The 16,510-nt window shown below is 39.9% G+C and overlaps 1 protein-coding gene across 4 annotated transcripts in view; it reads left to right on the top strand.

Annotated features, from left to right (window-relative positions):
- The window catches only part of LOC140728545 (voltage-gated inwardly rectifying potassium channel KCNH7-like), a 523,000-nt gene that overhangs the window by 441,799 nt on the left and 64,691 nt on the right, over positions 1-16,510 (top strand). For all 4 annotated transcript variants that reach the window (XM_073047421.1, XM_073047422.1, XM_073047420.1 and 1 more), the window contains one exon: positions 11,563-11,962. In XM_073047421.1, coding sequence (XP_072903522.1) covers positions 11,563-11,962 — 400 coding nt within the window. The remainder of the gene's footprint in view (positions 1-11,562; positions 11,963-16,510) is intronic.

Below are 16,510 nucleotides of genomic sequence, written 5' to 3'. Positions count from 1 at the left end.
GTGTTTTTATGATTACAAGGAGACTAAAAGGGCCATAATTAACAAATTGATAGGATCTGATTTACTGTTGTGGATATGATATTGATACTGTGAGGCAATATTTCCATTGGTGCACAAATTCCAGTGTGAAAACTGAAGTAGTTTGAATGAAATGAGATGGAAGGCTCTGGTGCGCAGATCTGTAACACAGTGGTCGGATGTTTCAGAGCCTTATAAACTATTGGAAGTTACTCAGAAAATGTGTAGCTCGGGTGGTTGATGGTTGGGTTGAATTGTTCCCCGACTCAGGCAATCCTTTTCTAAATGTTTCATCACCTTACAAGGAGACATCATCCTCAGGAACAGCGCATCAATGAGGTCTCCTCATACAGTGATGAAACGTTTGTAAATGGGATTGCCAAGGTCAGAGAACTCATCCCAATCTTATCATCTGAGTCCAGAGCACATGAACACCCTTTATTGTCCCTGGGAGTGAACTAAATTTCAGTTATGGTGGACTACAGCAGGTGGGAAAATAGGAACTTTCTCAACAATTTCAATTGAAGGGATTGCAGGTACTACAACTGAACCTTGCTGAATCCTGCCTCTGGATTTCAGACTTGCCTGTTACAGGTTCTGCATTAATGTCTGACTTGTTGTGGTTGTTTAGAAAGCTGAACAACAGTATCCTCACAAGATGTATCGTCAGTGGTTTATAATGTTACTCCAGAATGATTGATATTCTTCAAATTGTTCACTCTGCAAAGCACCCTGGAAACGGTGGCATATGAACGATTAAGCAGGACCGAACCAGCTCTCAGCCTCTTGCCCGTTCTCAAGGTGTCTGGAAACAAAGCAGTGTTGAAAGCAGGGCAGGCTGATACAGCACTGTGCATAAGTCTTAACCACTTATATATAGCCAGGGTGCCTAAGACCTTTGCACAGTACTGTATTTGTCAATGTGAAGCAGAGAGCGAGTTACTAAATCTGGCGGGAGCAGAGGATGTTGGGAAAGGTGGGGGTGAAGCACCGTGGGAGGGGTGTGGGACAGGTGGCAGAGAAGGAGTGCTGGTTTGGAGGCAGTGACACAGGTGCAGACACACCCAGCCCTGAGAAACCTGGCAATGTGATTTGATCCCAAATAGTTGGTTTATTGATCATCACAAAATGTTCCTCTGGTTCTTCCTCTTCCCTCCCCTTTCCCAGCAATGATTCCCCTCCCCTTGCCCACTTCCCACTCTCAGTTCACAATAGATACCCATATCAGAATCAGATTAATCATCATTCACATATGTTATTGGTTTTTTTTCTGCAGCTAGGTGAAACTTGGTGTTTCTAAGTGTGTCACATTTATTTCCTTCCTTCAATGGGAAAATTCAAACTGGCAAACCCTCATGAGAGAAAATGGGATGTTGGAGGAAGTATCTGCAAGCCATCTGAAGGACTTGCAATTAACTAACCAGTTTGAAATGTAGATTGCAGCTGCTGATAATCAGTTATGAATACTGATGACAGCCAGGGATACCATGACATGAATAGAAATGCTAATTATTTTCTCATCTAATACAGTTATGTTTTTACATGTAATGATGGAATTCTGATTCCATCAGAATTCTGATACTAGAGTCACAGAAAAGTATAGCACAGAAACAGGCCATTTGGCCCATCTAGGCTGTGCTGAACTATTTAAACTGCCTATTCCAATGGACCTGCATTGGGATCACAGCCCTTCATACCTCTACCAAATTAATGTACCTATCCAAGTTAAAGGTTGAACATGGGCTTCCATGCACCACATACGCTGGCTGTTCATTCCACACTCCCGAGACCTTCTGAGTGAAGAAGCTTCCCCTTACGTTCCCCTTAAACTTTTCACCTTTTGCCCTTAACCCATGCCCTCTAGTTGGAACCCTACTCAGCCTCAGTGGAAAAAGCCTACTTGCATTTACCCCATCTAACCCTAACCCTCATCATTTTGTATACACCTGTCAAATTACCTCTCAGTCTTCTGTGTTCCAAGGAATAAAGTCCTAACCTACTCTTCCATATAACTCAGGTTGGCCAGACTGTTACGTTTGTTCTTTCCAAAAAGACAAACTAGTGTGGGTAAAAACACTAGAACTATTTCATTTGCAGATTTACAGAATGGCTTCAGTTCAATCACATTTTATTTGGAACCTTCAGCCTGCCAAGAGTGTGTGTGTGTGTGTGTGTGTGTGTCATTTAGCAACATCACCTCCTGTTCCAGGTTAACCGGCTGCATTGCACTCTGGGAACTGAAGATCTTTATTATGTACACAGATAATAACACATCTTCCCCCTTTAAAGAAAACAAACACCATAGTATGTCTTCAAAGACCTGCAAGACATAATAATGCTTTCCAACACAGATATTTACATCAACTTCAATTGTAATGAACAAATACCATCTCCTTTTCAATCAGCCACTCTCATTCTGTCTCTGTGGTGGCTTAATGATCCCTTTTGGACTGCTATTTGTTTCCACAGGTATCTTGCTTTCACGTGCTGCATTATACCAGTGTCCTTTTGAGAACTCTGATCTACATATTTGTTTCTTTCTCATCCTTCTGCCAAGACCTTATCTGTTCATGTCTGTTTTCTTCCTTGCTGGGTGACCATAGTTCACGCCACATGCCTCATAATGGAGCCTGGACTACATCCATCTGATTTGTGAGACTTTGCGTGAGCTCCAACTGATCCTATCTTAATTCACAGAACTCTTTCGTTTGGCTCATATCATAGATAGCAATTCTTCCTGTTGGTTAGTGTTGAACTAGTGTTATTGTCCTGGCCTGGGGGGGGGGGGTCTATGTGGTCTCCCCATCTTCCTTTTTACTTTTCCTCTTCAACCTCAGAGAGGACCATAGAGATATTTTTGATTTTCAGTCTTTAACTGGAAGTCAATGAGACAGAGTTTGAACCACAGGTGCATGACTGGCAACTTCTTCATTATGATCATTCTTTTCAGTACTGGCATCCTGACTTTCATGCTGGCGTAACTGGTATGGATGTCTATGGAAAGTTAAGTTCTTGTGCTTCTCTTGCTTAACCTTTCTGGATCTCATATGGATTACGTTACAAGTTTCTCAAGTTACATCTGAGACGCTCAGAGACATCTAAGTACTCTTTATTGAATGCTGCCCTGTCACCTTTGGTCTGTGAAGCCACTACGAAAATTGTTTCCACCAAGTTAATCCTTTTGCATGCAGTCAGACCTAATATTGTCTGAATTCTCTTATCTACAACCAGTAGCTGTTTTGCCCCTTGTGCTTGAAGGTCACTATACAGCCTCATTTTACTGGAATGTATTCTCCAGTATAGCCTGTCACTTTGAACTTCACTGGGTAAATTTTGCTCTTTACTTTGAGAGTCTTGTAATCATCGATGGATAACAGATTCACTTTGGCTCTGGTGTCAAGCTTGAATGGAATTACTGTCTCATTCACAGTCACTGGGACAATCCATTCTGTTTTACCAGCACCAGCAGTCTGCAGAGAATCTGCAACAACTGCCTCCATTTCCTCAGCAACAATGTGCATCTTTCTCTTGGTAGCCCCAGTTTTGCAGCACCTCGCAAAATTATTCTTCTCTCCACAATTATTACAGGACTTTCCACAAGCTGGACACATTTTTGGGATATCCATATCTGCACATTTGCTGCATTTGCTCTTGGAGCCTATCTCTTTGGTCTGCAGGTGCTTTGTGAAGCACCTTGCATTCTGCCCCTCTATCGTCACAACATACGCTGCTGTTTCTGCTCTGTGCACCTCTTGTAGCTTGTGCTCATGTGCTTTCTGCTGCCCTACACATATCCATGGCCTTTTATAGCATCAATTTTTTTTCTCAGAGTAGTCTTTCTCTAAGAACATTATCTGGGATTTCACAAACTATTTTGTCTCTGACTAGTGTGTCTCTCAAGTCTCCAAACTCACAGGACTTACTCAGTGTATTAAGTTCTGCTAAATATTGGTCAAAGCTGACACGTTGTTTCTGGTCACAGAAGAAGAACTTATATACCTTTCAAATGTGATGTTTTCACTTAGGGCAAGCTCCTCAAATTTTGTCATTAGAGTTAAAGTCTGTTTAAAGTCTGTCTTATCAATTTGAAAGCTATTGTAGATGTCCAAACCATCTTCACAAATTACTTGTAGAAGATAGATGCTTTTGATTTTTCCTCCACCCCCACTGGCTCTGCTCACTGCTAAATAAACAGTATATTGAATCACAGTTTGAAGTGTTTCCAATTATCAGCTAGATTGTCAGTAAACTGTGTAGGTGCGGGTGGACTTAGGTTATCCATAACAGAATTTTTCAGCTTCTCTCTCCTGAATCTCTTGGTGAACTTCGAGACAGTGTGCTCTCTTACCGACTGTTTCTCTCCATTGGAACCTAGTTGCTCGCGGTATTCAGTTAATGCTTTGTAGTTAGACCTCATGCTAACTTCTGACACCATGTTATGTTTGTTCTTCAGCCAAGACAAACTTGTGGAAGTAAAAATGCTAGAACTATTTTATATACAAACTTACATAATGGCTTCAGCTTGGCCACAATTTTCTCAGGGCATTCAGCCTACCAAGAGCACGTGTGTGTCCTGCTCACCAACATCACTTCTGGGTCACCACCTGCATTGCACACTGGGAATTGAAGATCTTTATTATGTACACATAATAGTACACTGACCAGGCAACATCCTTGTAAATTTTCTCTGTACTCTTTCAAACTTATTTACATTTTTCCTGTAGATAGGTAAGATATTCTTGTTCTTATCACAGGAAATTGCTTGTAATTTGTTCATATCTTTGAAGTATTTCTCTATCTCTTTTCTGCACTGAGCGGGAATCTGCCTCATGTCCTTGAATGGTGAAAGGCTACAGGCTGATTAAAAGCCGACTTACTTGCTCGAGATAAACTTTGAATCTATGCTTTAGTATACTAAGCTGATATTTCTGGACAAAGGTCTAGCAGGCCCCACATACAAATTAAAATGAGTAAACAAGCCAGAATTGAATGGCTTGTCCAATGAGGAGTGTCTGATTCAGAAGCATGAGGGATGCCCTAATTGAGATCTATTGAATCTTGAAAGGCCTTGATAGAGTGGATGTGGAGAAAATGTTTCCTATGGTGAGAGAGCATAAGACCAGAGGATGCAGCCTCAGAATACAGGGACATCCTTTTAGAAAAGAGATGAGGATGAATTTCTTTAGCCAGAGTGATGCACCATCAATAACTCACTCTGAGACATAAGAAGCGAGATATCGGCTTTTATTGACTGGAAGAATGAACAACACTACATCCTGGAGAATGAGGCCAGGCTCAGACCTCAATCGCCTTTATACAGGGGTCTGTTGGAGGAGCCACAGGAGCAGTCAGCAGGGGTCTGTTGGAGGAGCCACAGGTGCAGTCCAGACAGGTATATGTAGTTCACCACACAGAGTGTGGAAGTTCTTGCCACAGGCAGCTGTGAAGGACAAGTCTTTACGTATATTTAAGGCAGAGGTTGATAGGTTCTTGATTAGTCAGGGCACGAGGGGATACAGGGAGAAGGCAGAATATTGAGGCTGAGAGGGAAAATGGATCGGCCGTGATGAAACGGCAGAGCAGACTCACTGGGCCAAATGGCCTAATTCTGATCCTATATCTTATGGTCTTATATTAAGCATTTACCAAATTGTTTTAGGATTTCAACAATAGGCCTTTTCTGTGCAGTCACTGCTATTTTTAGAACATTCGTGAAGATTTTGAACTACTATTAAATATTTGTGCAGCTTTGCAATAAAAATGATTGTTCCCCTGATTGTGTCAGCTCAACTATAGATTGGTCATATGGCTGAAATCCTTTCATTCCCAAATACACAAGGGAATTGAATAGCTCTGCACAATACTTAGTATCAGCATTCAGTGCTTTGACATTCATTTCTGCCGACTGTGCTTTGAAAGGGCAGCAATATTAAATTAATATAACATGCTGAGAGGAATAAATGGGTGTTTATTTTGATCAATATATGTCAAACCCACAGCAGCTTTCACTTACATACCAATAAACTTCTGTTAAGGCACAAAAAATGTTATTTTATCTACAATTTGTAAAATGAAGATAAATGGAATATTCTCTCTGCGAATATCAGGGGTTACTCTTTTGAAAAGCTGATACTAATGGAATTAATGTTCAGCTTTAGAACCCCTTATGGATCTGTTACTTTCTTCACATTAAGAACCGGAGTCTAGATAGTTTTGTGAATGAGAAGATTTTCAAACAAGCAATGAGAGCAGAAACGGCAGATTGATGATAGAAAAATAGAGGACTGTGTAGGAAGGGAGGATTAGATTGATCTTAAGGTAGGTCAAAAGGTTGGCACAACATTGTGGGCCAAAGGGCCTGTACTGTGCAGTAGTGTTCTGTGGTCTATGTGAATTTTGAGTTCAAATTACATTTATTATCGAAGTATGCATATATTATACAACCTTGAGATTCGTCTCCCAACAGGCAGCCACAAAACAAAGAAACCTAAAAGAACCCTAAAGGTTCTCCTTGATGTTATTTTGAAATTAGAATTGTTCCAGAGTCAGGAGAAATTATATTGGGGAATAAGGAAGTGACAGATATTGAACAAAAATATTTGATGTCAATCTCTAAGGAAGAAGGAACAGTAAACATTGAACAGTTTGAAGTTGTAACTACAGAACAGCTAAGGGGACACCAATGATGCTGTTTTGGTACTTCCAGAATGTCTTTGTAAAGGTACCACACAAGAGATTATCACACAGAATTAGTCAAGTCAAGTCGAGTTTTGTTGTCATTAACACATGTATACCATCAAATAAGACAACGTTACCCCAGACCAGGTTGCAAAACACAGCAGTACACATAACACACAATAAATTAGGATTGTAAGGATAAAAATTTACAGATGAATAATGGATAAATTAAAGTGCATAGATTAAATTTTGTAAGGTATAGAACAGATTAACCGGTGACACTTTGAATACAATGTGGCAGGGAGTTCAGAAACCTAATGGCCTTGGGGAAGAAATTGTTTCCCATTCTGACAGTTCTTGTCTATATGCATTGGAGTCTCCTGCCTGATGGTAGAAAGTCAAGGAGAATACTGGATGGATGGGCAGGATCCTTGATAATACTAAGGGCCCTACATACGCAGTCCCCGATGGATGGTAGAGGCCCCCTAAGATCATCACAGCCATTCTCACAGTCCTTTGTAGGGACTTCTGGTCCTATATCAGATGCAGATGCAGCTTGTCAGCATGCTCTCAAAGGTGCTCCTTTGAATTTCAGTTAAAATTGGTGGGGGGAGGGGGTTGTCCTCGCTTGCCTTAATCTCCTTAGGAAGTGGAGGTGCTGCTGTACCTTCTTGATATTGAGGGACCAAGTGAGGTCATCCCTGTAGACTCTCAGGAACTTGGTGCTCCTGCTTCTCTCGATGGAGGAGCCATGGAATTGAGAATCAGTCTTTGGGCAAAAGGCAGTGGGTAAGAATAAGCAGGCCAGCTGTTCACAATCTACATTGATGATTTGGATAACAGGACCAAGTAATACATCCAGGTTTTCTGATGATACAAACCTGGCTGACAGTGTGTTTTATAAGGTGAATCAAGAGAGATTACTTAAATGCTAAATGGAATATAATGTGGAAAAATGTCAAGACCTCCATTTTGGTAGAAAAGGGCAGTATTTTCACATGGTGAGAAATTAAAAGATTAAAATTCAGAGGGATTTGAGCATTCTACATGAATCATTGCTAATCAATATACTGATACATCAAGGAAGCAGGAAGAAAAATTGCCTTTATTATAAGAAGATTTGAGTGCAAGGGTAGAGCTACTTTACTGATGCTCATGGGACTGCACCTGGAGTATTGTGTAGAGCACTTCTTTCCTTTCTAAACAGGAAGGATTTCTTTGCAATAGAGGGAGGAGAATTTATTGGACTGATTCCTGGGATGGGTTTTTTTTTTACGGTGAGATGAAGCAGCTTCAGCCTGTACTCTTGAATTTAGAAGAATAAAAGATAATCTCTTTAAGGCAAACAAAATTCATAACTCAACAATTTTTATTCAGGGGTGAACAATTTGCCTCTCTAAGTATTCTCGAACAAGGCAATGTTAAAATATGGTTTCAGTCATTCAAGACTGAGATGAGATGGAATAAATTCATCTTAAGAATAAAGAATCTTTATAACTATCTGCCTAAGAGGACTGTCAATGTTCTGTCTGTTTGTACATTCTGGACATATATCAATAGATTTCTTTGGATGTTATGTGTATCAAGGATTATTGAGTTAATACAGGATATGGGCACGAAGGTGAAATACAACTTTTATATTATTGAATGACAGATTAGGGACAAGGGGCCGAATGGTCCACTCCTGCTTTGATTTTTGTGTTATATATTCTGTGCCCTTATTAGTTTATTAAGCTGTATCTTATTGAAAGCCTTTTGAAACTCCAGACAACCTACAATACTTTTGGTTACTGTCTCTGCATTTAGTTAAAAAAAAACTGAAACAAGATTGGCCAAGCAAGATATTTCATTTTGGAGTAAGTATTAGCTTTTGATTACTAAACCTTTTTGATTTAGCTGTGAAAAAAAAAGTTCATCAAGCAGAGGTAAGGTTCACACTGTCTGTGGTTAGATTGGGCTATTGTTGGGTTTTAATTTTATACACGAGCGGGCCTCGGAGTGTGCCCCGTGTACACGAGCGGGCCTCGGAGTGTGCCCCGTGTACACGAGTGGGCCTCGGAGTGTGCCCTGTATCATAGTGTTAGAAACCAATCCCAAGAAGACACCAGCTAACCACAAGAGGAAGAGTTCCGCCAAAAGATGACAAAAATTAACTAATTGCTTGCAGTAGAAACATGGGGTTCACATTGCTGTGTCTTATAAGGAAAAGAGGAATACCTTCTGCAGTGGATAGTATATTTGGGACTGAAGTTCCCTCTTCCATGATGAACTTAGATTCCAAATAAACACAAAATGATTCAATTTTTTTTTCACCCAACCACTCAATGTCTATCCTTCAATCAAGGAATCCTAGCTAGATCTTGGACAGTGACTGCTGGTGTGAATAATGATACATCTGGGGCCAGGTTGGCCAATTGAACATACATTTAGTTTCTAATGTGAGAAACACGGCAGTCAACCCATGACTATCCATTAGCCAACCAGTGAATGCAGATCATTTTAGTGCAATAGGTTTATTTTACTAAGTGACATTTAGAATAAAAGCCATCACCACATGCATTCGCAGTTAATTGTGAAACAAGAATGCAAAATCACTCATTCATCATGGCAAGAATTTTTAGATTCACAAATAAACAAAATTGGCAATTCATAAGTAAACAAGGAAAATCTCCGCTTCATTCATTTACTGATGGAAATTTAATTACTATCAAAATATTACCGGTGAAATTTAAGGTATTTTTAAATAGAAGTGCAAGTATGTAATTACTGGATTCAGAGGAATTCCATCATTTGTTGGAAAATATTGTTAATACAGCTTCTAATTGGATTGTGCATCAAAGTGCATGACCTGTTCGGAAACTGTGGATGATGATCAAATATTTACGGGATGGGCCGGGAAATTGGAACTACTATAACCTTCCTGCTGTTTATGAAGTGTGCATTAGATTCTGTTAAGAAGATATGGGGTTGAGGTGGTGAATGAAAATTATACTGATCAGAATATTATGTTTAAAGGGATTGAATAGCAAAATAAAGGCACGCGAAAGTGCTAGGGATTTTCTCTTAGGAACAAAGGAGGATGAGACATGATTTGATTGAGATGTGAAAACACCTGGTGCATAGGTCTAGGAAAGACACTCTCCATTCCCGCCAAACTCATGCGATTGAGACAGCTCTCCCGCCCCAAACCCCGGTTTGTTTAGATGCTATGTAAATTGCTACCCTGTTACAAATTCGTGCCACAAAATAACAGACAGTACACTGCATATGATTCAAGGAATTATATTTACGAATCTTAACTTAACTAAAGGGTTAGTAAAGAAAAACAAAAAGAAAAGAGCCCATTTTAATTAAACAGTCAAATGTGTACAAGTCAGAGCTCAAAGTTTCGTCATATTCACTGATTCTCGATTGATCACATCCTGGCTTTGTCGGATCATAGTCCCCTCCGGGTCGAATCCTATGACTTCTTCTCTCCAGCGTCTTCTCTCTTTATTCCCCCACTGAGAAAAAGCCCCAAGCCCAACCTTAGTGTCCCTCACCAGAGAAACCTCCCCTCAGCTCTATTATCCTAATTGAATGGCACACATTCCTCCTCCTCCCTTATCTTCAACAATAACCCAAACAAGCTGAAAACAGACCAGATTGCTCTTACAGAGTTGCTAATTGAAATGCATACAGCATAACAGTAAAAATATGAACCAGGGCATTACAGACATATAAGGTAAGAGGCATAGGTCAAGTAGATATTCAGAGACTTTTGCAGGGCGGAAATGGTTAATACGAAGCAGCATCATTTTCAGGCGATTGACATCTCCATCTAGTTTCCACCAGAGGTAAGGTCTTTTCACATATTGCTGGATATGTGCAATGTGCAGCCAGGGTGGTGGTAGAAACAGGTACTTTATGGACATTTAAGTAACTCTTAGATAGACACATAGATGATAGAAAAATGGAGTGTTGTGAAGGGTTAGATAATCGAATAGGTTAAAAGGTTGGCATAACATCTTTGGCTGAAGGGTCTGTACAGAGCTGGAATGTTCTTGTATTTAGAAGACTTTAAGGTTGGAAAGGTGTGGGGAAGAGAGGATAAATTACTTTGGACTAGAATTAAAGAGGACAGAGGCTTAGAGTTAATTAATCAAAGGCAAGTGATAGGTGTTGGAATTATGGCAGCAAGAGGTGGCACAGTGAGAACCTAATGAATGCATAGAGTAGTACACGGAATAAGAATCAATTAACTGTGTTGGTGAGACTATCTAAGTAGGAGCTCATTCAAAAGGAGCATCGGAAAATATATGTACTCTTACTAATTGATAAGGGAGCACATCTGGGCTTTAACAGCAATGGAGGAGATTGCATATTATGCTGATAATTGCTTTAGAGGTAGAAAAATAAAATCTTAGTAGCAAAATTGTACAGAATGTTGGATAAACCGAAGTTTCACAACCCCCCAAATTTATCCTGAGTGGCAACCCTGTTCTTAATTCCTAACAATTAACTGACTTGAAAGAAACTAGTATTGATTGAACATTAGCAAATTTAGATGATTTATCCCCAATGGTATCACAGACAATTTATTACTAGTTGCAGATTCAAACCTTGACACTCATAATCTAATTAATTCTTTATTTTATTAAACTAGTGTTGAGGATTATTACTGGAGCCATTTGGCAAACAACATAACCAATATTTCATTTTAAATATGTAGCCTGTGAAAATTGAACTTACCACACTATGCTGTAGATTCTTATGATTAATCAAGGCATCCTGCACAAAAATATTGACTATATAGTTCCGACTCTGAGATTTTGGAAAAGCTGTAATCACTTTCCATGATCACTCATAATTTTCCTGTTTTGACAGACGACAACGCTAATTGGTCTCCTGAAGACAGCCCGTCTGCTGCGCTTGGTGAGAGTTGCCCGTAAACTAGACCGCTACTCCGAATACGGGGCTGCTGTCCTGATGCTGCTTATGTGCATATTTGCCTTGATTGCTCACTGGCTCGCTTGCATTTGGTATGCCATCGGGAATGTAGAACGACCGTACCTGGTACACAAGATTGGCTGGTTGGATTCTTTAGGAGAACAGATAGAGAAACGATACAATTACAGTGATGCCAACTCTGGGCCCTCTATCAAAGATAAATATGTGACAGCTCTCTACTTCACCTTCAGTAGTCTGACAAGTGTCGGATTTGGAAACGTATCGCCTAACACCAACTCAGAGAAGATCTTTTCCATCTGTGTCATGCTTATTGGCTGTAAGTAATCCTTACTGACGACATTTTTCCAAGTACTACACAATCAGAAAGAATGTTATAATCTTAACATGATCACCTAGAACAAGGGTTCCCAGACAGGGGTACATGGACTCCTTGCTTAGTGGTATTGGTCTATGTCGTAAAAAAGGTTTGGAACAGCTGGTCTAGAAGAATATCAGTTCTATAACCTGCATATATTCTTTAATAAAATATCCTTTAAGCCATAGTTTTTAAACTTGGATTAAATTTAATAAGCAATTTCTTTTTTCAAGATTTCATTCAAGTACCACAAATATTTTAAGGAATTAGCTATAAAGATTAAGTTACTGAAATTGTTACTTCCCAAGTATTTTTGAGTTGAGAGTTAAGGGGCAAAAGTTTAGGGGTAACACGAGGGGGAACTTCTTTACTCAAAAATTGGTAGCTGTGTGGAACAAGCTTCCGGTAGAAGTGGTAGAGGCAGGTTCGATTTTGTCATTTTAAAAAAATTGGATAGGTATATGGACAGGAAAGGAATGGAGGGTTATGGGCTGAGTGCAGGTAGGTGGGACTAGGTGGGAGTAAGCATTTGGCACGGACTAGAAGGTCCGGACTAGATGGCCTGTTTCCATGCTGTAATTGTTATATGGTTTATATTTTCTACTTAGTAATAACCACTACACTCACTACTGTCCACTGAAGTAAAGACTGATACTAATTATTTATTCCATTTGTCTGATATTTCTTTGTTCCCCATTACTACCTCTCCAGTGTCATTTTTCAGTGGACCAATGCCCACTCTTGCTTCTGTTTTACTCTTTCTACAATATATTTGAAAATGCTTTAGTATCCTATTTTATATCATTGGCCAGCTTACCTTCATATTTGATCTTTTCTCTCCTTATAGCTTTTTTTTGTTGCCCTCTGTAGGTTGAAATTACTTCCCAATCTTCAAGCTTGCCACTAATTTTTTGCTATATTGTATGCCCCCTCTTTTGCTTTTATGCTGTCTTTGACTTCCCATGCCAGTCACATTTGCCTCATCCTCCCTTGAGAGTGATGCTTAAAGTGGACGACAGCTTACTGGTGGTTTTCAAAGCAGGAAATTCAACTAACTATTCTATTAATAACGCTTTTTATCTGAAAAATGGTGGTAAATGATCACAACAAACAACAAAAAGGTGAGCAAAGGCAAAGCTGATCTGAGGGTCAAGGCTTGCAGGTGCGAGAAGCTGTTGGAGCGAGGTCGAGGCATGTTCCAAGAGAAGTTGGAGAGAAATGGAGAAGTTGGAACTTTGGAGGCAAAGTTGGGGCAGGTGAAAAGGAGAAAAGTTGATGAGGAGTTGTTTCAGATCCCATCCACCTAAACCAGGAGCAATCTAAGCATCATGCCCATTTGGAAAGCTTGAATACAGTTTGGAAGCAGCTTCAGAATTATTCCCAGAAACTCCAGCCATTGCAGCTCTCCCATCATCCCTGCTAGTATCCACTTCCAATCAACTTTGGCTAACTCCTCTCTCATGCCCCAAAAGTTAAGTTTACTAAATTGCAATACCTTTACATCCAATTTTAGCTACAGCCGCTCTTACTATAGTATGAATTCTACCATATTATGATTACTATCTCCTAAGTATTCCTGGATCTGTTCCCTAATCAAACTTGGTTCATTACACATCTTCCAATCCAGAATTGCCTTTTAACTATTGGACTTGACCACAAGCTGCTCAAAAAAGCCATCTTCTAAGCATTCTACAAAGTCCTTTTCATGAGATAGAGTGCCAGGTTGATTTCCAAATCTAACTGCATATTGAAATCCCGTGACCATTGCAACATTAAGCTTTTCAGATACCTTTACAATCTCCCAATGTAGTTTTACCCCACATCCTGGCTACTATTTGGAGGCCTGTATATAAGTACCATCAGGGATTTTTTAAAGGCAATGGCAAATTTTTCTACAGAAGTGCTTTACCATTGTCTTTTTCTGGGCAGTGTCTTTATACTGAAGTCTTTATCAATACTCTTCAGAAACTGTCTGCCTGACATCAGTGGTCGCATAACCATGACTTGTGATGTGCACCAGCTGCTTATACGACCATCCACCACCTGCTCCCATGGCTCCAAAAGACCCTGATTGGAGGATTAAGCAAGTGCTACCCCTTGCCCAAGTGTTGCCTGAAGACTAACGGAGGGAAGGAGCACGTAACACCTCCTTTGGTACAGACATATCTCCACCCCCATTACAACTATATTTCTCTTCTCTTCTCTTCCCATTCTTGAATGGCTTCCCAAACCACAGTGCAACAATTTACTTCAGAAAATTATATGTTGTTTTTGCATTATGAAGCCCGTACATTTACATTGAATTCATGTTTGCATTTGTAAGCTTGAATTCAGCGTAAATTAATATTGAAAAATATTATTGGAGCTTTTCTGGAGAGAACCAGGGTTACCAAGGTTTTATTGCAACTAAATTAAAAATAGGATCTACTGCAGGGAGTTTTAATGAGATCTAGGCTGACACTTGAGGTCCTGTGACACTTAGAATGTGTTGATTCTAGAATAACATTTGGAATCACCAGAGACATGAGAGAGACTACAGATGTTGATAGTTTGGATTATAGTTCCCCTATCACACACTGCCTGTTTCTACCTCCTACACGGAATTCACAAATCTAGGTGCACCACTCGGCCCATTGTTTCCATTTGCTCCACTGAGCTCGTGCCTTTGTATCTCAACTCCATTTTGTACTTTTGGTTCAGTCCATTCTCATTTACATCTGTAATCTCCATCACTTCAACAACTTTCAGTTCCCTGTTATCATGCTGTATCTCTTAAAAAAGAAGTATAAAATGCCTTTAGATTCTCCTGAATCCTGCTCACCAAGGACATTGCATGCCCACTTTTGGCCTTCCTAATTACCTACTCAAGCACTTACATGCTGTCTTTATATTCCACAAGGGCCTAGTCTGAATTTAGCTTCCTAAGCCTTATGTATGTTTCCTTTCTCTTTCTTCACTAAATTTAAAAAAGCCTCTCAGGTCATACAAGGTTCCCTCGCCAACCTTGTCTTACTGGAATATGGCGATCCTGTACACCCATATGTCAAACATGAACTTGTCTAACAATGACAGTTCCCAGTCAATGGCCCTTAGTTCCTATCTTATCCTATCATCAATTGCCCTTCCCAATTTAGTACTTTCCCACAAGATACAGTCTTATCTTCACTCATAACTGTCTTCAAACATGGATACTATTCCCAAAATGTTCACCCACTATTAAGTCCATTGCCTAGGCTGGCTCATTTCCCAAAACCAGGTCCAGTATGTCTTCCCCTCTATTTGGACTCTCCATATATTGTTTAATGAATCCTTTGGATGCACTGAAGAAATCCAGCCCCATCGAAGCATCTTGATTTAATGTTGGAGAAATTAAATTTCCCCATTATGACAAGCCTGTAGTTTCCTCAGCTTTCCATGCTCTGTCTGCATATCTATTCTGCCACCTCTTGGGGCTATTGGGCAGGGCGCTATAGTATAACACCTCCAGCAAAGGTCCTGAGTTCTACTCAAATTGCCTCGATGGAAAAGCCATCTGGCAATATGATTAAATTTCCATAACAATGTGCATCACAAAGTAAAAAATAAAGCAAGAAAATATACTGTATAATAGGGAATAAAAAAAAACAGAGGAAATAAACAATGATGCACCATCAGAAATAGATTGCAATCAAGAGCCTAGAATGACAGAGAAGGCTTAGAATATCTAGTTGTATTTAGAAGAGTAGTGTTTGCAATTACCTAAATAACTGCTTTGCTTAAGGTCTCCAACCAAACACAAAATTTCATGTGTTGGGGTTAGTTGTTCATAATGTTTTTTAAAATGTACCTAAATACAACGTTCCTCATGGAGTTCACTAGGGTATCACAAAACTGGAGCCAATCCAGCACCTGCATGGACTAACTTGCACCACACTGAATACTGATGTCAGAGAGGAGCTGGCCAGAGTCGATTGGAAGGGGACCCTGACAGGGATGACAGGAAAACAGCAATGGGTGGAGTTTCTGGGAGCAATTCGGAAAACACGGGATAGATACGTCCCAAAGCGGAAGAAGTATTCCAAAGGGAGGATGAAGCAAACGTGGCTGACAAGAGAAGTCAAAGACAGTGTAAAAGCAAAAGAGAGCGCACGTAATAGAGCAAAAATTAGTGGGAAGGTAGAAATTGGGAAGCTTCAAAAAAGCCAAGAGAAGACAACTAAAAAAGTCATAAGGAAAGAAAAGATGAAATATGAAGATAAGCTAGCCAATAACATAAAAATGGATACCAAAAATGTTTTCAGATATATAAAGAGTAAAAGAGAGGTGAGAGTGGATAATGGACTGCAGGAAAATGAGGCTGCAGGGGTAGTAATGGGGGACAATGAAATAACAGACAAAAAGTATTTTGTGCCAGTCTTCATAATGGAAGATACAAGCAGTATGCCAAAAAATCTAGTGTCAGGGGGCAGAAGTGAACGTAGTTGCTATTGCTAAGGAGAAGGTGCTTGTGAAGCTGAAAGGTCTGATGGT

This window comes from Hemitrygon akajei, chromosome 5, assembly GCF_048418815.1.
Source record: "Hemitrygon akajei chromosome 5, sHemAka1.3, whole genome shotgun sequence".
NCBI lineage: Eukaryota > Metazoa > Chordata > Chondrichthyes > Myliobatiformes > Dasyatidae > Hemitrygon > Hemitrygon akajei.
Note: the sequence above shows the minus strand (reverse complement) of the source record. Positions and strands in the feature narration are given on the sequence as shown.